At 45.7% G+C, this 23987-nt stretch overlaps 1 protein-coding gene across 2 annotated transcripts in view; it reads left to right on the forward strand.

Annotated features, from left to right (window-relative positions):
* The window catches only part of SLC67A1 (solute carrier family 67 member 1), a 106440-nt gene that overhangs the window by 69024 nt on the left and 13429 nt on the right, over positions 1-23987 (forward strand). For both annotated transcript variants that reach the window (XM_074956916.1, XM_074956917.1), the window contains 2 exons: positions 1771-1881; positions 6144-6244. In XM_074956916.1, coding sequence (XP_074813017.1) covers positions 1771-1881; positions 6144-6244 — 212 coding nt within the window. The remainder of the gene's footprint in view (positions 1-1770; positions 1882-6143; positions 6245-23987) is intronic.

A 23987-nucleotide genomic window follows, 5' to 3' on the forward strand; every position in this document is an offset into this window, starting at 1 on the left:
CCAAATTCCTGCCCCAGCCTTGATCCCCCTCCCACCCTCCAAGCCCCTCGGTCCCAGCCCAGAGCACCCTCCTGCACCCCAGAGCCTGCACCCCCAGCCAGAGCCCTCACACCGTCCCCCACACCCATGCCCCAATCTCCTGTCCCAGCCCGGAGCCCTCTCCCAGACTCCAAACCCCACAGTCCTAGCCTGGAGCACCCTCCTACACCCCAAACACCTCATCCCCAGTCTCACCCCAGAGCCCTCACCACCAGCTGGAGCCCTCAGCCCCCCTCCCACACTCCAACCCCCTCCCCCACCCTGAACACCTCATTTCTGGCCCAACCCCGGAGCCCACATCCACAACCAGAGCCCTCACCCCCTCCTGCACCCTAACCCTAATTTCATGAACATTCATGGCCCGCCATACAATTTTCATACCCAGATGTGGCCCTCAGGCCAAAAATTTTGCCTACCCCTGTTTTAAAGAGTCCTTTGAAGCTCATAACACTTCTTAGGGTTTACAGTATTCATGTTTCCCCCCTAGAGATATGGCATACACTCCCACAATTATACATAAACATTTCACTCGTGACTGCAATGAACTTCTAAGATACTTAAACATAATTCAATAAGGTTTCACTTAATCCAGTAAGGTTTGTCCAGGATATTGCAGGAAATTGTCATAGCTGTAACAGCTGCAACCCAGTTTGTTTACAGAAGTGCTCAATTCTCCACTGACATACACCCAGCCTCTACTACCCCGTTAAACTTAGTTTTCTCTACTTAATGCCCAGTCCTATGCATTCACTAGTCTGCTGTGCCAAATCACAGAAACTCTCTTCAGAGGATTTTTTTTAAAACCCACTAATGCAAAAACAATAATTTCAACCATATGGATTACATTCCAGTTAACTCTTCAGTTAACACGAAGGCCACAAAACCAAGAATATTTACAGCGCAGCCTGAAGCTCCATCCTGAGCACCGATTCCCCACTGTACATAGGTGACTCTAGCAAGGGGATTATTGTGCATAAAAGGCCCAATGTGCAAGACCTCCACACTCGCAACTCCCCTTGGCTGGAATGGGAGTTCTGTGCATGGTGGATTATAGAGTGGACAGCATCTTGGCCAGTAGTGTCAAGGGTGGAGTTTCAGTTGCTATAAATCAGTGACTTTGATGGCTTAAGGCTGATTTTATACGAGCTGAAGATCTGGCCTGGGTTATCTTTTCTTTAAAGGTGTCAGACCTTGTCATTTATTTCTGTGTGGTATTTTATGGTGCACCGTCTTTCAGACTTTGGTTCTATGTGCAGTCTTCACATACATTTTCCAAGTTGTACCAGTTGTGATACAATTTGGAAAATCTGTGTGAAGCTAAAATAAAAAAAGATTTGGGACAGGTGAGAAGGTGGAAATGTCATGAGAATGTCCCACCATGTGACCAATTATAAGGGCTGGAGGGAATGCTAAAAGGGAAAGGGCTATAAGTTTTTGAATCATATGCAGCATTGTCCTCTCCAATCAGCTCTGCCTGTCACTGACCCACACTGCAGATGTCTATTGGATATTCTGCTTTTGCTCTGCACACCAACGTCGCCCTGATGCTAGTGGGGTTCCATGCACATAGAACCAAACCCAAACAGGCAATGGAGAACCTGATGCAGAGAAGAAGGAAGAAATTTTCCCTGTAGAGAGTTGGTTGTGAGTGTAATAAGATAATGTATCGTTTCTTGTTTCCTCCTTCTTGCCCTTGTAAATAGACTATTATTCTGTCTGTCATTTTCATAGGCACATCGCAGTCCAGCAGTGTATTTAGTCTCAAGGAAATCCTACGCCTGCTGAAGCTTCCGGGAGTAAAGGAAGTGTTCTTAATCAAGGTCCTTTCCGGACTCCCTACAGGTAATTCTCTGTGATCATCGCAGTATTTAAAATGACAAGTATAAAGCCAGTAGATTTGCTTTTCATGTGTATCTGAAAGCCCTTTATATTTGGTCATTGATGAAGGAGAAAGGAAGCCGGACTATTTTTTTCCTGCTGGAGCTATTCCATATTCAGCATTGCATATTCCAACACAGGCCACTCACAGTTATATAGGGTCCAAATCTGAAGTTGAATTTATAACAAATTTCCTGCCACGGGTTTTCTGTGTGACCTTGGGCAAATCATGTATTATCTCTACCTCAGTTCCCCATCTGTAAAATGGGGATAAGGAAACTTTCTCTCTCCCATCCTTTGTTTGTCTTGTCTATTTAGTCTGTAAGTTCTTCAGCTCAGAGACTGGGCTAGACTGTTTGTGCAGCACCTAGCACAATGGGACTCTGATCTCAGTTGTGGCCTCTAGACATTGCTGCAATACAAATAAAATAATAAGAAAATAAAGATATATTTTCAACAATAAGAAAAGGAGTACTTGTGGCACCTTAGAGACTAACCAATTTATTTGAGCATGAGCTTTCGTGAGCTACAGCTGTAGCTCACGAAAGCTCATGCTCAAATAAATTGGTTAGTCTCTAAGGTGCCACAAGTACTCCTTTTCTTTTTGCAAATACAGACTAACACGGCTGTTACTCTGAAACCTGTCATTTTCAACAATGAGAAGAGAGATTGCTGGACCAGCAGAATTCATTCATGACTGGCTGCATTCATTTATACATACGTATAGGGGAACTGACAGCTCTTATGACTTCCCCTACTATTGACTGTGCTGTTTATTAATGTATATTCCCCCTTCTCACTGAATGGTACAACCCTTTCTCCTCCCATATGTTGTGTCAGGAAGCTGCTGTGCAAGTACAAAGAATCTGCTCACCCTACTACTTGAGACGTAAGGAGAGGGTCAGAATCTAATGCAGTGGTCACAATCTTTTGAAGGGGACAGACCCGGAACTCAGGAAGTGATGAACTGAATAATCTGGTGTGCCTTTTTCACTTGGAGACTCTTGAGGGTTCTTTTTGCTAAGTTTGCAAATGATCAGTACCATCCCTCTGGACCATGCAATTTCAAGTGTGCCTAAAGACATTGGGAAAATGCCAATTTATAAGCACAGGAACTGTGTTAAGTGGATGTGTGCACAACTTTTGCAAACTCTCAAAAAAGGAGGCAGCCCTTTTAAAAATGATTCTTGATGTCTAAGTAACATTAAACTTAACTTGCATATCAAAGCAGAATTACTAGGAGTGGCTGAAAGACAGAGATGGCATTTCAGCCTGTCTGGGCTTGATAAAATGTTTTTACTATTCCCTGGAAAGTGTCCTGGTAACGTAAGAAACAAGACTCACTGTCTTCTACAGGTATCTGTGAAGGATTTCTAAGTAAGGGGTTTCTGCATTTCTCTTTTTGCATGCACTTGGCATTGACTGGAGATGCTGAGTTCTGTGCAACCTAACGCCCCTGTCCAAAGAAAACCCACTGGAGAAAAGAACGGTATGCAAGTAAGGCCAAAGGAAAAATGCAATTCCCTTAACTCTTCCAAAAATATTACTTGCCTTTAACTACACTTGCCTAATGGAAAATTCATAGAATTAATCTGTTTTACAAAACAGGCAGGATTGTAAAGTGATATTTTTAAGGGGATTCCTAATTTCAAGGTGTTGGCTCATGGTATTATTTTTAACTTTTAAAATGTCACTGTGTAACCCTGAGGCTATAATTCTGTACAATCTGCAACATAATGGCTCATATGTACCACATTTAGCAGCTTTCTTCCAAAAGAATCCCAAGATGCACTTTATATCTCGGTATTAGTCACCCACTGCCAAAATGCATCATCCCATAGGGTGGAAAAAGCAGCAATATACCATATTTACAGGGGAAAACAAAGAATAACAATACTATTCAAAAACTAAAGGGGAAATGTTAGGTAGGCAAAATATAATTAATTAAGATGGGATTTGGACAGGACACAGTGGCTAATATTCTAACACTTAAAAAAAATATCATGGAAACTTTTAACAATCCTGAGTGGCCAGGGTCTCATCTTATGTTTCATCGGAAAAACTGTCCCTCCAGAAGCACAGTGCCACACGGGGAAAGTAGCTGGTTGACACAGAAGAGCTCTACCTATTAAATCTCTAGCAACATGTGACTTCACTTTTCAGGTCTCGCATCAAGTTACTGACCAGGTGATTAGAGCCTGAGGCGATTTGGCTGTTGTCCACTTATTCACACCTCACTGCTTGAGGCTAAACTCTCATTTACCTTCATCTCACTTCTGCAACCATATAATTATATTAGTTAATTCATCTAAATTACAGACCTGCTTCTATTTACATTGTAAACAAGTTTCTAATGTATATAGAGGCAAGTTGGCAGTGGTTACTCACTAAAATTAACTTATGTGGGATAATAAGTACCTTCCTAAGTGAGGTAGATTTAAGGCAGGGTGGTGATGGACAGATAGGCTGATATAGTTTGGGTACCTCTAATAGTGGGACTATCTGCCAGTCTAAGAACAAGGCGGGGTATTTTACTACATGACAGTGCTTCATTCTCAACTTAAGCGGGGGGGGAGGGGAGGGGAGGGGGAGGGAGGGAATGCCCCATTAAAATGGAGTATGTAAAAGAGAGAGAAAGCAAAACAGATCAAGGGTAAAATGTTCAAAAGTGTCTTAGGGTCCAGATTTTCAAAGATATTTTGGTGCCTAAGCATGCAGATAGGCTCCAGTAGGATTTTGCAAAGCACCTGGGCACCTAACTCCCATTGAAATCAAAGGGACTACAGCACTTATTGAAAATCCCACTGTTTGCCTATCTGCATGTTTAGGCGCCTAAATACCTTTGAAAATTTAGCTCTAGGTCATTACATCCAGATTTTCAAAGCAGTTCAGCTCCCATGTAGGCACCTAAATAAAGGTCAGTTTTTTAAGTTTTAAAAAATGTCTTCTGGAAGTCTGGCCCTGACTGTAGTGCTCAGCTCTGCTGAAAATTCTGGCCATAGTGAACACACCTCTCTCCCCACCCATAATGCTAGCCAATAGCTGTTAAATATACTGTCTAGCTTTACATCGCAAGCAGTGCAAGGTGGACAGTGGATGGAACTTCAGCAGCCATCTTAGTTCTGTTGGTCAGCCAAAACAGCACTGGAAAAGTTATGAACTGATGGGGTCAATAGGCCAGATGTTCATTTGGAGAGAATTGGTGTAGTTCCACTGATTTACACCCACTGAGGAACTGGTCTAATATGTGTGACAGTATGCTCTGTACAAAATAGCCTTTAGTTGACATCTCCTTTTTGTGGACTTCCATTGAAAAATATATTTCCCTGTCTAAATGCCTCTAAAGCTACAAGTGAAAATAATCTAGTTGTATGCTTGTAACAGGTGGACAAAATGAACCCCTGTGAGTATACAGCATTATAGACAGATAATTATAATCCTTCTCAGCGTCACAGGAAATGTGGGCAAAATCCTTCTGCTGTAGCTGGGTTAGTGAGTTGTTGGTCAGCGGTCTGTGTGTGTGTGTGTGTGTGTGTGTGTGTGTGTGTGTGTGTGTGTGTGTGTGTGTGTGTGTGTGTGTGTGTGTGTGTGTGTGTGTGTGTGTGTGTGTGTGTGTGTGTGTGTGTGTGTGTGTGTGTGTGTGTAAAATACAGTAAATGAAAAGCAGGCCCACTGTGGCCTGAGGCCATCCATGCTTCTTTGACTGCCTCTCTGTGCTGACAACATTAGAGATGCATGAGAGACATAAACTCCCCGTGCCAATTAAGTCATTCGCCCTGTGCACAGTGAAACCACTGTATTTAATCTCCTGTCCCTAGACTGTTTCTGGGACGCAAAATCCAATGGTGAAAATCTGAAGTTCGGCAAAAGGAATAAGGAATTATCCCCTGGTTACAATCTTGCCTGAACAAAAAATGTTTTTCTTGTGCTATCCTAAAGGTTAGCATGTCTGGCCTAATAAAACCATGCGAACTGCTTCCACTAATCAGCATGGTTGTATCTAACTTCCTCGGTGTTATATTTTTAAAGGTAATAGTTGAAATGGTTAAAGATTTTTTTTTAAAAACCCCAAGTATATTTGTCTGCTTGTCTGCATTCAGCGTTAATGCAGAGCAACTCCACTGTCTTTACATCAATGGTGACTAAGCAGGGTCTGGCCCTTTACTTGCCCTGTAAATATATTCCGAAACCCCTTAAAGATATTTTCTTTTTAATACACTCTGTAGGTTTGTTCCTGATTATGTTTTCCATCATCTCTATGAATTTCTTTGGGCTGGAGGCAGCACAGACTGGATATCTGATGTCATATTTTGGTGTCCTTCAAATGGTGAGTGGACGTGACAATATAATCAGACCTGCTGTATCTGTCATGTAGCAGCCAAGTGCTCTCAGGAGAACCTCCAGTTTTTAGCTAGATTCAATTAGCGCATACGGGCAGGTCTACGCTATCACTTAAGTTGATATAACGTATGTCACTCAGGGGTATGGAAAAAGACACCCCCTCTGAGCAACGCCAGTTACAGCGACCTAAGCGCTGTCCACACTGGTGCTATGTTGGCAGGAGATGCTTTCCTGCCAACATAGCATCCACCTCTAGTGGACGTGGAGTAATGATGCTGACGGGAGAGCGTTTCTAGTGTAGGCTAGCCCGAAGACACACAGCCCATAGCAGGCAAGACTTTGCCAAGACCTGCAAAAGCTCCAGGAAACTGATCCACCAAGTGAGCTGAAGAAAGTCCCACCTGCTTCCTAGCTAGTATCTAATCATGCACTTCATCACCTTTTCTGCTGCAGTACATTCAGATTGCTTCAGGCAGAGGATTACCATTAAAACCATTTTGGGTAATACTTGTGAAATGTAATTCTCGGCTGTGGAGGGCACTGACTAGATCATTTGTCTGGAACCTAGAAAATAATTATAAATAAGCATTTCTTCCACACTTTCCAATAGTTGTCGAGAATGGAGTGTCTCTGGAAAATATTCTTCCACTTGACGACTTTTGTCATTGAGTTTTAGGCCACAGTGTTGAACTGACATATTGTCCTACAGCAAAAGTGTAGCTCTTGCTCTAAACTCAATGGGCCACACCCTTAGCTTGTATAAATTGGCGGAGATCCATTTACTTCAGCAGAGCTCTGCCAGCTTACGCCAGTGGATGATCTGACCCAGTATTTTTATAGGGGCCTTGAATACTGAGAGAGGAACCCTATCTACTCTGTGGAAATGAGCATGACTGACTAGTGCATTACAAACCCTGTAATGAGGGAGAACTTGTCAAGGGAATACAGCCAGTAGGAGAGGGGAGTGAAGAAGTGGGAAGATTCAGTTATGCTAGTTGGTAAAGGGGACAAAATCAAACGGTACTGTACTGTACCAAAGTTTTCTCAGAAAAGAGGGAGAGACTTAAGCAACTGCAGAAATATCAACAGTTAGTTTATAGGTAAAAATGAGAGTTAAGTTCTACCCTAAATTATCATCTTGGGGTTAAAACATTGAACTGGGGCTTAGGAAATCAGAGTTCAATTCCTGGCTCTGCCACACCGTTCGTGTGAGACTTTGGAGAAGTAACTTAATTGCTCTGTGCCTCAGTTTCCCTATCTGTAAAATGGTGGTAGTGTAAAATAGCCATGATAGTTCTTTTGTCTATTTAGATTGCAAGTCCTTTGGCAGCGAGGACTGTCTATCACTGTGTGTCTACAAGGTCCTTATGATAATTGGGCTTCAGTCTTGGTTGGGGTCTTTAGGTGCCACTGTATTTCTAATCCTGATAATAATTGGATTTTTATGCTAACCAAGGATCTGGTCCTGCAAATAATTACTGCTGGCTATAGTGCTTAATAATCAGGCATAGTCCCACCAAAGCCAATAAGACCATGTCTATTAGTAAACTCTATATCCAATAAGTATTTGCAGACGTTAATTTTTTTAACTGAAATTATGTTTAATTAGCCTTTTTGGTAATTATTTTCCCATCCATGAAATGGAACTATGCTGCTTCATTGAATGTATCCTTGAATGCATCATTCTGTACATCACAAATACCATGGGGTTTGTGGGCTGCAGTGAGACTTCATTTTTTTGTGATGTCCCATTGTGGGATATTGGCATTGAGCCAAAAGCACCAGGAAAATTCTCTAGGGAAGCAAGAAAATAATGTTAAAACTGATTCCTGTGGTTTCCCAACCCCACCCCTCCACCATCCTGATTAGTAAAAGAATCCTGTTCATAAATCTAGGAACAACTCACGTTTTATTTTTTTACTTTGTAGCTCACTTTTACAAGTTTTAGATAAGTGGGACCAAATCTTAAGCTGATGTAAACCTGTGTAGCTCTACCACCTGAGAATCTGGCCTAAAATATGCTGATATTTAGCAAGAATTGTGTTTTCTCTTCAGATCAGGTCTTTAAATAAACCAGTCCAAAGGTATCTGATGTAGACAGTGGCCATAATGGAGTTAATTTTTTAATTACTTTCTACTGAGTTTATTGCAGGTGTGCTGTCTGTCCAGCAGAGCCCTTTTGTTTGTGTACCTGCACCTTTCTTTAGATTGGCATTTCAGATATATTTGTTTCTGTGGTATAATGTTGGTTGATACTGTAGGCATATGTGTGTGATTAAGGTGCAAGTGAATTCCACCTCTCTAAATGAATGAATGCTGATGAATAACTGCTGAATGGACTCCCTACTTCACTGAGTAAATTAAAGCCTTATTCATAACAAATGTAATGTACTTTTCAATAAACCACATCGGTTTGATCCTCAGCTACAGATTAGATTTCTCATTTCCTTATTTTGCTCTCTATAAAATGTCTGTCTAACTTGCTTTGAGGAGCTCTGCAGATTAAAGATGACTCAGGAGACTCCCTTTTATCCATATGTAGGATCTATGGACCTGTGCTTTGTTCATTTTCAAGGGATAGAGTAGAAAGGTAGATGCTGATATCACAGAAATGAATGGCGGGGGGGGACGGAAATCAAGCAGTGTTTACTTTAAATCTCTCTGTGTATGTTCAAAACAAAATGGTTTAGTTATAAGGAAAGCCAAACACACACCCTCATTGTGTCTCAGAAACAATAAAGCAGCTGGTTTACTGGGAAGAGAACAGCATTTGTGGTTTGCTGTGTTCTTAGCACACATTCCACACACGCAGGGGCAAGAGAAGGGTGCAGATTTGCGGGAGGGAAGCAAGTGATGGTATGGCCCTTATCCACCCACCCAGCCCCCAAAATGCAATCAGATACAGCATTACCAGTTCTTGCAATTTTATTGTGAGCCTTGTGATATCTGAGGCCTTTCTTAAAGCCTCGGCTCCTGGAGTCTTGTGATTGCAGGAGAATCTCAGGGTTACAGGGTTTTTTTTAAGTAGTTTCTAGCTTTCATAGAATATCAGGGTTGGAAGGGACCTCAGGAGGTCATCTAGTCCAACCCCCTGCTCAAAGCAGGACCAATCCCCAACTAAATAATCCCAGCCAGGGCTTTGTCCTTAAAAACTCCTAAGGAAGGAGATTCCACTACCTGCCTAGTTAACCCCAACCTAAACCTCCCCCACTGCAACTTGAGACCATTACTCCTCCTTCTGTCATCTGGTACCATTGAGAACAGTCTAGATACATCCTCTTTGGAACCCCCCTTCAGGTAGTTGAAAGCAGCTATCAAATCCCCCCCTCATTCTTCTGTAACCCTTCTGCCTGTCAGAGTTGGCAGCAGCAAGGGCTGGGTTCAGTATCTAGGGGTTCCATTCCAATAACACAATGCAAAACCGGCTTGAGCCCCCACCCAGTGACCTGGGACAAATATATACCACTCCCGCTGGGCGCCTCCAAAAGGCAATACTTCCCCTCTCGCAAGCACATAGTCTGAGTGTAGCAAAAAGCCTTTTAATAACAGAGAGAAACAATGTGGCATTATGTTGGGGAAACACCACCAACAGGATTCATAACACAACCCATGAGCAATTGGGGCATGTCCTTTCCCTTTGGTTCTTGAGTCCAGCAACCCAATGTCCCAAAAGTCCAACGACCCAAAAGTCTCTGTCCCTGGTCAGGGCAGCCCCAGAGTTTGAAAGTTTATCTGCAGGGTTTTACCTCCCAACCTGGGTGGAGGTGGGGGGGAGGAGGGGAAGGGGTTAAGGGGCACCTTACATGGTCCAAAGCTGATGGCCCCACCTCTCCATGGGGCGCTGCCCCATGAGCTGCTCTAGGCATCCAACAAACTGCTCTGCTCCACCAGCCACTCTGCTTGCCATCCCGCAAACTGCAATACTCGGCTCTGCCAGCCGCCCCACAGACTGCTCCACCATATATCTTCAGGCTCCCCCACTACTTAACGCAACACTCAGTGATTTCAGCTCTTAGTAAGTTTAGCTCTTTTGTGATTTCAGCGTGTAGTAGGAGAGCCTCAGTGCTGATACACCATTAGCCCAAAGTGAATTCAGCTCAGCAGCCTGTAACTAGACTCCTAATGGAATCAAAATTAGCTCTGATATTCCACAGTGGAGAGAGGAGGAAGTGCAATTAGCATGTAAGGCCCTCACCATGCCACCAAGTATTAATACCTGTCCCCAGCCTCTCTCAATTCACAGAGTTTTGGAACCCATGTCCCTTGCCTAGCGAGTGCTACTTAGTTGATGGCGAGTCCCTCCATCATAACAAAAGGCCAAGTACAGTTCCACTGTCCTTGATTCCCATAATCAGGGTAATAACAATTTATTCTTCTTGCCCCAATAACAGAGTCACTGGGGATCCCCCAGCAGCCAAAGTGACCATTTGGGCAGCTATGGCCTCATTCTAGGCGGGGTGGGTGTGCCTATGCAAATGAGATCAGCCCCTGAAGTTCTTTTCCACAACTTGCCACACTTCACCACCAGATGTCAGGGTGGAGCTCATCCTGACTCTGCTTACACTTCTCTTCTGCAAACTAAATAATCCCAGTTCCCTCAGCCTCTCCTCATAAGTCATGTGCTCCAACCCCCTAATCATTTTTGTTGCGCACCAATGGACTCTTTCCAATTTTTCCACATTCTTCTTGTTGTGTGGAGCCCAAAACTGGACATAGTACTCCAGATGAGGCCTCACCAATGCCGAATAGAGGGGAAAGATCACGTCCCTTGATCTGCTGGCAATGTTCCTACTGATACAGCCCAAAATGCTGTTAGCCTTCTTGGCAACAAGGGTACACTCTTGACTCATATCCAGCTTCTCATCCACTGTAACCCCTAGGTCCTTTTCTGCAGAACTGCTGCCTAGCCGCTCGGTCCCTAAAATATAGTCCTGTAAGGACCTGGGACTTAGAACCTGGGTCTGCAGAGCCTGCAGTGGCCAATATTCCCACAATGCCACCAGAATACCCTGACTACAGTGAAAAGTTTCAAAATATGATCCCCCATGGCTCAAAATCTGGAAGGCAAATAAAAAGAATTAATGTTAAACTCAAGGTTTTTAAGCAAATCTCATGACTTTAGAGGTCTGACCCCTGGTTTTTGAATCCTGGTGGTTGGCAATACTGATATTTTTCTTCCACACAAAAAATGATGGTTCTGCCCCCGCCCCCCCCCCCATCACCTCCCACAGGGAGTGATGGTTATTGCCCCCAATCCTTTCAAAAACTGATAGGGTCCTCTTCCTTCCCCTCCCCCTACCTCAAGATATTATACTCCAACTGTTTATGCTGTCTTTTTTTTTTAGTTCGAACATTTCTCCCTTTTTTAGCCTGCAGCAAGTGAGAAGTGGAGGGATAAATAAATACCCCCCCCCCCTTTCTTGGCATCACTCATCCAGTTCAAGCACTGGCCTAAAGCATTAGGAAAGGAGATTTAAAAATAGCCTTGTGTCAATCTAGGGGGAGGATATTTGACAGAAAATATTTCTCTTGTTGCCTATCTCTAAAAGAGCAATGCAGAGCCACTCAGGGTACATCTGCATTTGAACTGGACGGTGTGATTCCCAGTTCTCCTAGACAAGCACAAAGCTGACCAGCTGGTAAGTAATACGTATAGCACCTCTGTGTAGGTAGCTTGTTCAAGCAGTGAAAGTGAATCATAGAATATCAGGGTTGGAAGGGACCTCAGGAGGTCATCTAGTCCAACCCCCTGCTCAAAGCAGGACCGATCCCCAATTAAATCATCCCAGCCAGGGCTTTGTCAAGCCTGACCTTAAAAACGTCTAAGGAAGGAGATTCCACCACCTCCCTAGGTAACACGTTCCAGTGTTTCACCACCCTCCTAGTGAAAAAGTTTTTCCTAATATCCAACTTAAACCTCCCCCACTGCAACTTGAGACCATTACTCCTTGTTCCGTCATCTGCTACCACTGAGAACAGTCTAGAGCCATCCTCTTTGGAACCCCCTTTCAGGTAGTTGAAAGCAGCTATCAAATCCCCCCTCATTCTTCTCTTCCACAGACTAAACAATTACAGTTCCCTCAGCCTCTCCTCATAACTCATGTGTTCCAGTCCCCTAATCATTTTTGTTGCCTTCCGCTGGACTCTTTCCAATTTTTCCACATCCTTCTTGTAGTGTGGGGCCCAAAACTGGACACAGTACTCCAGATGAGGCCTCACCAGTGTCGAGTAGAGGGGAATGATCAAGTCCCTCGATCTGCTGGCAATGCCCCTACTTATACATCCCAAAATGCCATTGGCCTTCTTGGCATCAAGGGCACACTGTTGACTCATATCCAGCTTCTCGTCCACTGTAACCCCTAGGTCCTTTTCTGCAGAACTGCTGCCAAGCCATTCGGTCCCTATTCTGTGGCGGTGCATGGGTATCTTCCGTCCTAAGTGCAGGACTCTGCACTTGTCCTTGTTGAACCTCATCAGATTTCTTTTGGCCCAATCCTCCAATTTGTCTAGGGTCCTCTGTATCCTATCCCTACCCTCCAGCGTATCTACCTCTCCTCCCAGTTTAGTGTCATCTGCAAACTTGCTGAGGGTGCAATCCACACCATCCTCCAGATCATTTATGAAGATATTGAAACCGGCCCCAGGCCCTAGGACTGACCCTTGGGGCACTCCACTTGATACCGGCTGCCAACTAGACATGGAGCCATTGATCACTACCGTTGAGCCCGACAATCTAGCCAGCTTTCTATCCACCTTATAGTCCATTCATCCAGCCCATACTTCTTTAACTTACTGGCAAGAATACTGTGGGAGACCGTGTCAAAAGCTTTGCTAAAGTCAAGGAACAACACGTCCTCTGCTTTCCCTTCATCCACAGAGCCAGTTATCTCATCATAGGAGGCAATTAGATTAGTCAGGCATGACTTGCCCTTGGTGAATCCATGCTGACTGTTCCTGATCACTTTCCTCTCGTCTAAGTGCTTCAGAATTGATTCCTTGAGGACCTGCTCCATGATTTTTCCAGGGACTGAGGTGAGGCTGACTGGCCTGAAGTTCCCAGGATCCTCCTCCTTCCCTTTTTTAAAGATGGGCACTACATTAGCCTTTTTCCAGTCATCTGGGACTTCAGAACAGTTAGTGAACAGCTGACTAGTCAGTATGAATGAGAGCCTCCCTGAATACTGTAATGCTGCTTCAAAGAACAGATCCAAAGATCCAAACTGGATTTAGTGCCACTGAATCACAGCATTGGCCACTTAGGGTAATGAATGCATCCGATGAAGTGACCTGTAGCTCATGAAAAGCTTATGCTCAAATAAATTGGTTAGTCTCTGAGGTGCCACAAGTCCTCCTTTTCTTTTTGCGGATACAGACTAACACGGCTGCTACTCTGAACCTACTTAGGGTATGCTGACACTGTATTTCAAAACCTGTCGCAGCAAGTCTCAGAGCCCAGGTCTACAGAGTTGGGCTAGTGGGGTTTGGTCTAATGCTCTAAAAATAGCTGTGTAGCCAGCACTCTGAAGTCACGGGTCAGGCTGGAGCTTGGGTTCTGAAAGCCATCCCCCACCCTGGTCTTCAGACTCTGAGCCCATATCTTTGCACAGCGCTTTGTAGAGCCATAGCACAATCCCAAGTCTGTGGACCCAGGCTCTCAGACTCACTGCCACAGGTCTGAAAATAGTGTGTAGACATACCCATAGGGCCACATCCAGGGACCCAGGGCTTAGCCCAGGGGAGAACAGAATTCTCCTTCCAAGGTTGTAGAGCAGATGCAGAGCTATTCCTTGGAGCCTGATGGAGCCCCACAGCACTCCTGTGGCAGAGGGAGGACTGTACTAGCCCCGTTCCATCCCTACCACTTAGTAAGTAGATTTAAAGCCTTGATCAGAATCTTGTCATATCTTCAACTGCTCCTTGGTTCACAGGGAGCCTCTGCAGTGCCGGGTTTTCTCTGCTATGCAAGAGGGGTGCATCCCTTCAGCAGCCCTGTGAGTCCAGGCTCCCCAAAAACACAACTTGTGCAGTATAACTGCAGCCAGGGAGCCTCCCTCGCCTGTGGTGGTCTGACTCACTTTGCCCCTTAGCGTCACTCATACTTGTTTTACCAATGAACAAAACTTCAGCAGAGGCCTTACACTGTAAGTTTTAATGCAGCTTGTATCCAGTTGGTGGCATGATTGGCTCTGACCACAGATTGTGTCCTCACAGTCCCATGTGGTTCATACTTGGTTAGTAACCATTGTCTGGTATGCTGCTGTCATCTTGTATTTGCTTTGGCACACCTTTTCTTTTGCCATATAGAAGGGAATTCCCTCCCAACACCATGTGAGCCTGTGTAACCAGTTTGGCTAGACTTCCTTCCTTCCCCCTCTCTCTGTGCTGTAGAATATCAAAGAGTGCATGGGCCCAGGTTGTGCTGGTGAACGTCCTCTGGGCACTCTCTCCCTTGCGGAGACACTATAGGATAGCTGTCATGATTTTCCCACAATGCACTGATATAAACTACTTAGGCAAGTGCAGTTCAGCCCCGGTTGCAAAGCAGAAAGGTAGCAGTCTGAACTCAAACTGTGTTTGTTGTAAATGGGTCAGATGAGTGTTACACAAACACAGCTGGTCACATGCCAAATGGCTAGGGTCAACAAGTCTCATTCCAGCATTGTCTTCAGTGATACGCTATTCTGAGGACTGCTGATTCTCTTGCCTTATTAAGAAGCCACACTTCCAGGCCACGTTTTTAAATCCAACTGTCTCGCTATACAATAGTACCTTAAATTATCTCTAATGTATTGGGCCTCTTTTCTTAATCCATAGCCCAGGGCTCTGGTGCATCTTCATTCCGAGTTTTTCTTTAAAATGTTAACAAAATAGATTTATTTTAAAAAGGTGTCTTCTAAAACTTAATGAGGGAATCTGCCCCAATCCAGTACTTGCAATCTGATCAAAATGAAACGTTCCATGTCTCATAGAGCAACACCCATCAGAGAGACCTCTTTGGCATGAAGCCTGTATATCATTAATTGGCTCAACAAGTAAGTTAAGGTACCAAATTATCTCATCCACTTTTCCTTGGTGTCCAGCTACAAGAGCCAGAACCTCAGCTGGTATAACTTGATGCTCCATCAGTTGAGGATCTGGCCCAGGAAAGTTCCTCTCCAGAAAACCTCAGTAATGTGGAGTAGTGGATAGGGCACTGGACAGGAAGGAAACCTTTGTCCTGTTCCAAGCTCTGCCACTGACCCACATTTTGACCTTAGGCAAGCTGCTTAAATGTTCTGTGTTTCAGTCGCCCCACCTGTGAAATGAAGGTAATGATATTTACCCTCTTTTGTGAAGAACTTTGACATCTACAAATAAAGAGCATTATGTAGGCCTGCTCAATCTCCCATTGAAGAAGTCTTTCCACTGGCTTCACTAGGCTTTGGATCATGGTTTCTAACAGCTAGGGTAAGTTGGGTTGTTTTAACTTTTTTTTTTAATGGCAGCTTAGAATTTATTTTCAGCTACATCTGTTCCCAGTTAAGCAAAGATCACAGGTTAATAGCACAGGATATTGGAAAGTGCTGTGCAGCTGTAAAATAAAGCTAAGTGACGGGGGAAAGGGGGAGAAAGTTGAGGCCTGGGAAAAGGAAGAGTGAAATCAGATCAGAAAATGAGAAGAGGGTTCTGGAATGCAGTGTCTTAAAGGCAACGAAAACAAAGAACTATTTGACTGGGAGATGAAGCAGCCCCTCAGGAACTAGATATGACCAAAACTGGAATTGCTGAAGTCTGGCAATTAGGTGAAAGTAGCGCGGGTAGCTTAATGGAAGAAATCCAGGGGTCTAGAGTAATAGGGAAGTTGTGATATCCTGATGATGTGTAATTACTTGTGGTTATGCCAATATAAATCCAAACGGGAACTTCTGATCAAAGATAATGAAATGAGGTCAAGAGTTTTGCAAGCAGCCACCTCCATGCTACTCAGCTAGTGTCAGGGAGACTCCCTAAAACCTACAATATATTACAGCAGGCATAGAGAGCTGATCACTGTAGGCTATTTAGTCAAGGGCTTGGAGTGCCTTCAGTAACACACAACCATTCTCAGCCAGGACTGTGTAAAATGGTTCTGATTTCAGAGTGGTCTCATCACAGAAAAGATGTGAACAAAACCTCCTCCAAAGTACATTTACTGAGCCCATGTCTACACTAGGAGTGCTTTATACTATACCGGCAAAGTGGTTCTAGTGGGGATGCAGTTTATACCAGCCAAGCTGCCTTTGCTGGCCTAGCATATTCCACCCCTCTCCCCACCCCACCGAGCAAATTAAGCTTTACAAGTAAAAGCACACTTTTTTGCTGGTATAACTACATCTACAGCAGGGGCTTTTGCTGGCACAGCTATGTCTATCATGAGTCATGAGCCTGACTGACACAGCTATGCCAGCACAAGTTTGTAGTGTAGACCTGGCTCCTATGAGAATTTTTGCTTGAAGGTGTAAATTTTATCCCCTTTCTCTCCAGAGAGTCATTTTACACTGCACCATTGATTGCAGCTGGCCTGATAGGAAAGCTGTTAGGCTCCAGTTTTCTATAGAGTTGTAAACATCAGTATATGGAGAAAGTCTAGGCAGTGGTTCTCAGCCAGGGGTCTGAGGCCCCCTGGGGGGCCATGAGTAGGTTTCAGGGGGGCTGCCAAGCAGGGCCAACATTAGACTTGCTGGGGCCCAGGGCAGAAACCAAAGTCCTGCCGATGGGGTTGAAGCCTGGGCTTGGAGCCCCGCCACCTGGGGCTGAAGCCGAAGCCTGAGCAGTGTAGCTTTGTGGTGACCCCGGTGGCATGAGGCCCCGGGCAATTGCCCTGCTTGCTACCCCTAATGCTGGCCCTGGCTTTTATATGCAGAAAACCAGTTGTTGTAGCACAGATGGGCTGTGGAGTTTTTAGAGCACGTTGGCGGCGGGGGCGGGGGGGGGGGGCTCAGAAAGGAAAAGGCTGAGAACCTCTGGTCTAGGGCACGATGCTGGAAAGCTTGTAGCACAGTACTGTATCTGCTCTGAACATGCTGCATGAGGATTAGGCAAATGAAGCACCTAGAGTTGCTGGCAAGTAACTGATATCTAAGCACCAGATGTGATTTTAAAATTAAAGGATGGGGGTGGGGGGGAGTTTACACACACAGACAAACTGGTCCCTTGACTAAATTTATCTCTTCTTGTCAAACAAATTGTATCTCCAACTACACAGCTTCGGGAAGCAAGAAGTTGTTACAGGATTATTCGAGAGACTGTCTCTGGGAGGAAGGATTTACATTATGTATACTCTCAGTCTGTCCCTCTAGCTTTCTCTTCTGGGCAACAAACAAATGAGTAAAGGATTGGGTTTTTAATTATAGACAGGTACGCCTGCAGAAAATCTACCTGATGAAAGAGGGCTTTAAGAAAACAAACATGAAGTTCTTCAGTTTCCCCGATCTGAAGAATTTAAGCCAATAGAAAAGATGAATGACACCCTGGAGCTTGCAAAATATAAAATATTCTGTATTCTTTCAGGCAAGATGCTATGGTCAGCAGTTTGGGACTCAATATGTGGACCTTCCCACAACCACCCAGCATCTTGATATGCTTCCCTCAATCTCACAAACATTAAGTAGTGGGTTCAAAGCAAAAGGTGTTTGTGACAGGAAGTTGTGACCAGCTGATAAAGTAAAAAAGCAGGCTTTACTTACTGACATTCCCAGGGCTTTGTACAGGCCCTGAATTTCAAGGGGCGGAGGGCCTGTACAAAGCCACACTTTCCTCTTTTTGTTTGTTTGTTGTTGCCCTGTGGCTGCTGATCTGGTTTGTGAATGAGTCGCACGTACACCCAGTGGATGTTCAGTGTTTTATAGATGACATGGTACCTGCTGATCTTCTGTAGAGTGCAGGTGGATGAAATCCGTGATTGTACAGTTCTCCCCTCGATCCGCTGACAGAATTGGAGCTGTTCTGGAATAACTTCTGTATACTGTATGTTGACCTGATTATTGGGATGTATGAGCACAGTGGTTTAGTTAATAAGGAGAATTTGTTCAGAGGAACCAGACTAAGATGTAGGCAACCACCAAACTGTATGAAGAAGTTAGGCCTGCTCAGGTTACTATGGGGATAGTGAGTCTTTAGGAAAGGTAGACATATACTTAGACTGTGTTGTTTTAAAATCCTTTTTCTCTAAATGCTCTGGATGGCATCCACAAAGAGGCTTAGGTGTTGCAATAGTGAGCATCGTAGTTAGGGTTGCCAACCCTCCCAGTTTGGCCGGGAGTCTTCCGGAATTGGGCTTGATCTCCTGGAGACTAATGACGCCAATCCGGGAGATTTTAGGCTGCTAAAAAGTCCGGCAGTGCAGCGGGGCTAAGGCAGGCTCCCTACCTGCCCTGGCTCCGCGCCGCTCTCGGTAGCAGTTGGCATGTCCAGCGGTGGCAGCGGCTCTTCGATGCAGGTGTGGCCAGGGGGTCTCGCCTGCTCCCCTGCCCTGAGCTCCGATTCTGCAGCTCCCATTGGCCAGGAACGGGGAACCACAGCCAATGGGAGCTGCAGGGGCGGTGCTTGCAGGCAGGGGCAGCACGCAGTGCCACCTGGCCACCTCGAGCCTAGGAACCGCTGCTGGACATACCTCAGGTGGCTCCCGGAAACGGCGGCAAGTGCCACACAGCTGGAGCCCACACCCCGAACCTCCTCCTGCGCCTCAACCCCTGCACCCCTGCCCCAGCCCTGAGCCCCCTCCCCCCCACACTCCCTCCCAGAGTCCGCACCCCCTCCTGCAACCCAACCCTCTGCCTCAGGCTCAGCCTGGAGCCCCCTCCCACACTCCAAACCCCTCTGCCTCAGCCCAGAGCCCACACCCCTGCCCCAGCCCAGTGAAAGTGAGGGTGGGGGAAAGCGAGGAACGGAGGGAGCAGGGCTGGAGTGAGCAGGGGGCAGAGCCTCAGAGAAGGGGTGGGGAAAAGATGTTTGGGTTTGTGCAATTAGACAGTTGGAAACCCTAGTCATAGTACCTAACTTTTAGGCACCTGGAAAATCACAGGACCAACACTGTAATCCCCAAAGCTGAGTTAGGCACCTACGCTCCCCATACAATAAATGGGGAGAGGATAGGCAGCTAAGAATGCCATCCACAAAAAGCCAGCACACTAGTTGGGGAGCTGCCTAAGCTAGCCAAATGCAGATGGCAATGAGAAGGGTGTGTCCTAAACCCTGCCCAGAGATTGGTACCTAAGTCTAGGCTGCAGGTAAGGGCCTATCTCTGCATAGGTTTCAGAGTAGCAGCCGTGTTAGTCTGTATTCGCAAAAAGAAAAGGAGTACTTGTGGCATCTTAGAGACTAACAAATTTATTTGAGCATAAGCTTTCGTGAGCTACAGCTCACTTCATCGGATGCATTCAGTGGAAAATACAGTGGGGAGATTTATATACATAGAGAACATGAAACAATGGGTGTTACCATACACACTGTAAGGAGAGTGATCACTTAAGGTGAGCTATTACCAGCAGGAGAGCATGGGGTGGGGCGGGGCTCTAAGGTGCCACAAGTCCTTGTCTTGTCTCTGCATAGTGATCCATGAATGGGAACCCCTCTCCTGCAGTCAGGTGCCTTACATACCCAAGGTATTTCTTGTGAGAATGCATTTGTGCGCCTGCCTTGCTCCACACTAAATGGCCACAGGAGGTGGTGATGGTGGTGCCCTCCTTAACCTTTTGGCGCAGGAGTTGGAGCACTCACCCGGGATGTGGGGACCCAGGTTCTATTCCTTGCCTCTCTGTCAGAAAGGCAAAAAGGATTTGAACCAGGGTCTCCCCCCGCCAGGGGAGTGCTCTAAGCACTTCTTCTTAGCGCATGCACAATGTGCCTCAGGTGGCACATGACCAGGATTCATCACTGAATTTGGGCTGTTGGTTGGGTCATTCGCATCCTGGCCCGGGCCAGGTACTGACAGGGCGTGCGATGTGAACGCTGATCCATGACCCCAACCACTGGGCTATGGGATATTCTGATGCAGGGCTCCCCCAGCTGTTCCACCATGGATAGATAACAGAAGAGTGACTGGAGCAGAGGGACTGGACCGGGGTGGGCAAACTTTATGGCCTGAGGGCCACATTGGGGTGCAGAACTGTATGGAGGGCCAGGTAAGGAATGCTGTGCCCCCCAAACAGCCTGGACCCCCCCTCCACCTCCTCCCTCTTCCCGCCCCCTGACTGCCTTCCTCAGAACCCCCGACCCATCCAACCCCCCCCTGCTCCTTGTCCCTTGACCACCCCCTCCCAGGGCCCCCCACCCCAAACTGTGCCCCCAGGATCCACCCCTCTCCAACCCCCACTGTTCCCTGTCCCCTGACTGCCCCAGAACCTCCACGCCATCCAACCACTGCCTGTCCCCTGACTGCCCCCCGACTGCCCCCCGGGACCTCCTACCCATTTTTTCACCACCGCACGTGTGCTGCTGCCACCCCCTTAGCAGGGCGCTCAGCCCTGCTGCCCGCACGGCAGCGTGGCTGCGGAGGAGGGGAGACAGCGGGGGAGGGGCCAGGGGCAAGCCTCCCAGGCCAGGAGCTCAAGGGCCGGGCAGGATGGTCCCGCGGGCCATAGTTTGCCCACCTCTGCACTGGACTCTGGGGGTACATCTACATAATGAGCAGCACTGAGTCCCAGAGCTACAGCCTCGGGCTTGTGAGGCTTGTGCTATGGAAGAAAATAAAAGCTAGGTAGACATTCAGGCTCAGGCTCTGAAGTTTAGGGAGCGGGGTGGGCTAAAGAGGCAGAGTCTGAATATCTACACAGCTATTTTTAGCACTGGCCTATAGCACTGCAAGCCCAAGTCTGTAGTCCTGTGCTGAGACATGCTGCTTTGGGCAGCTGCTCGCTGTGTCCACCTACCTTGGGTCTCCCACCTCCCAGCTGGGTGCCCTAACCACTGGACTAAAGAGTCATTCCCTCTCTCACCCAATGACTGTTGTACTGTGGATAAATACTTAAATTGCAAATGGAGCATGGAAGTTAGAAAGAGATTTCACTGCTTAAAAGTATTTGCTGGGAGTTTCCAGATCAATATTTCCACTGGCGGTTCAGCGGCTTATCTGTCTTTCAAGAAGAAAAGATAAAGCTGTTTCACCTATGGCATGTGTACACAGCCATGGGCGGCTCTTGTAATTTCACTTGCAAACTATTTCCTTCCTCTTTTGTTCACTGATGACAGACCAGATTTCTGCAAGGTCTCTTTTCACAGTACTTCAAAGGACAAAGGTCAGCACCATATGGGTGAGAATAAGCCCAAGAGAAACAGCCCACGGCATGCTCTTTAAAACAGAGGCTACATGCAAGGAAGGAGCTCAGAACACAAAGATTGAAATAATACTGACATTCAGCTGCTGCTTTTTCAGTGCCATAAAGACAGGTTTCAGAGTAACAGCCGTGTAAGTCTGTATTCGCAAAAAAAAAAGGAGGACTTGTGGCACCTTAGAGACTAACCAATTTATTTGAGCATAAGCTTTCGTGAGCTACAGCTCACTTCATCGGATGCATACTGTGGAAAATACAGAAGATGTTTGTTTTTATACACACAAATCATGAAAAAATGGGTGTTTATCACTACAAAAGGTTTTCTCTCCCCCCACCCCACTCTCCTGCTGGTAATAGCTTATGTAAAGTGACCACTCTCCTTACAATGTGTATGATAATCAAGGTGGGCCATTTCCAGCACAAATCCAGGTTTTCTCCCCCCAAAAAACCCCCACTCTCCTGTTGGTGATAGCTTATCTAAAGTGATCACTCTCCTTACAATGTGTATGATAATCAAGGTGGGCCATTTCCAGCACAAATCCAGGATTTCTCCCCACCCCCAACACACACACAAACCCACTCTCCTGTGGGTAATAGCTTATCTAAAGTGATCACTCTCCTTACAATGTGTATGATAATCAAGGTGGGCCATTTCCAGCACAAATCCAGGATTTCTCCCCACCCCCAACACACACACAAACCCACTCTCCTGTTTGTAATATCTAAAGTGATCACTCGCCTTACAATGTGTATGATAATCAAGGTGGGCCATTTCCAGCACAAATCCAAGATTTCTCCCCACCCCCAACACACACACAAACCCACTCTCCTGTTGGTAATAGCTTATCTAAAGTGATCACTCTCCTTACAATGGGTATGATAATCAAGGTGGGCCATTTCCAGCACAAATCCAGGGTTTAACAAGAACGTCTGGGGGAGGGGGGTGCTAGGAAAACAAGGGGAAATAGGTTACCTTGCATAATGATTTTGCCACTCCCAGTCTCTATTTAAGCCTAAGTTAATTGTATCCAATTTGCAAATGAATTCCAATTCAGCAGTCTCTCGCTGGAGTCTGGATTTGAAGTTTTTCTGTTGTAATATCACAACTTTCATGTCTGTAATCACATGACCAGAACACTTCAATCTCTCTGGTCACGCAGACTCCAACGAGAGACTGCTGAATTGGAATTAATTTGCAAACTGGATACAATTAACTTAGGCTTGAATAAAGACTGGGAGTGGATGGGTCATTACACAAAGTAAAACTATTTCCCCATGTTTATTTCCCCCACCTCCACCCCCCACTGTTCCTCAGACGTTCTTGTCAACTGCTGGAAACGGCCCACCTTGATTATCACTACAAATGGTCGTCCCTCCTGTTCCCCCCTCTCCTGCTGGTAATAGCTCACCTTAAGTGATCACTCCCCTTACAGTGTGTATGGTAACACCCATTGTTTCATGTTCTCTGTGTATATAAATCTCCCCACTGTATTTTCCACTGAATGCATTCAATGAAGTGAGCTGTAGCTCAGGAAAGCTTATGCTCAAATACATTTGTTAGTCTCTGAGGTGCCACAAGTCCTCCTTTTCTTTTTGCCTTTTCTGTTTCTATACATAAATCCTTACACAACATCCGTACATGCATTTTGCAATAATCCTGATGACTAGTGTGACACTGGCTTTTATTTGAGACCTCACATGACACACTTTAGTTGACCTAGTAGCGTCCAAAATGTGCCAGGTCATTAATTACATGATCACATATTATTTGTCCACGGGATCCCTGCCTCATTCAGTGAAGCCCAGTTATTCAATATTTTTTTCTATCTTTCACATTCAGTGGGTGATCCAGTTTTCATTTACTGCACATCAACAAGCCCGGCACTGAATACACAATAATTAATCTTCTCACGGTCATACCTGTGGTGCGCTCACCATAGTATCTGAGTGCTTCACAAGCATCAATGAATTTATCTTCTCAACGCCCTTGTGAAAATAGATGCTGTTATTATCACCACTTTACAGGTGGGGAACTGAAGTATAGAGAGATCAAGGCCAAAAATGTCCACTAGTTTTGGTGCACCACAGCTCTGAGCCAGAAAGGTATTTAGGCTCCTAACTTCCATAAATACCTTTGTGGGGCTGGGCCCAAGAGCCTGAATTTTCAGAGTATTTAGCATTTGTATAGGATTTTATGTTCCGAGCTCAGCTTCGGTTGTAGCTGTGAGTGCTCAGCAATTTTGCAAATCCAGCCCCAGGTGTCTTATGTTGGGCACCCAGAAATTGAGGAACATACAGTTAGTGTCTACTTTTGAAAATTTTGGTTTAAGTGACTTGCCCAACATCACAGAGATAGAAGCAGAGAGAATCAAATTCTTCAAGGAGGCATTCAGCTGCCTTCACCATGATATCATCCTTTCCCTTCCTGTTAGCCCTGGC

The sequence above is a fragment of the Natator depressus genome, chromosome 6 (genome assembly GCF_965152275.1).
Source record: "Natator depressus isolate rNatDep1 chromosome 6, rNatDep2.hap1, whole genome shotgun sequence".
NCBI classification, from domain to species: Eukaryota; Metazoa; Chordata; order Testudines; family Cheloniidae; genus Natator; species Natator depressus.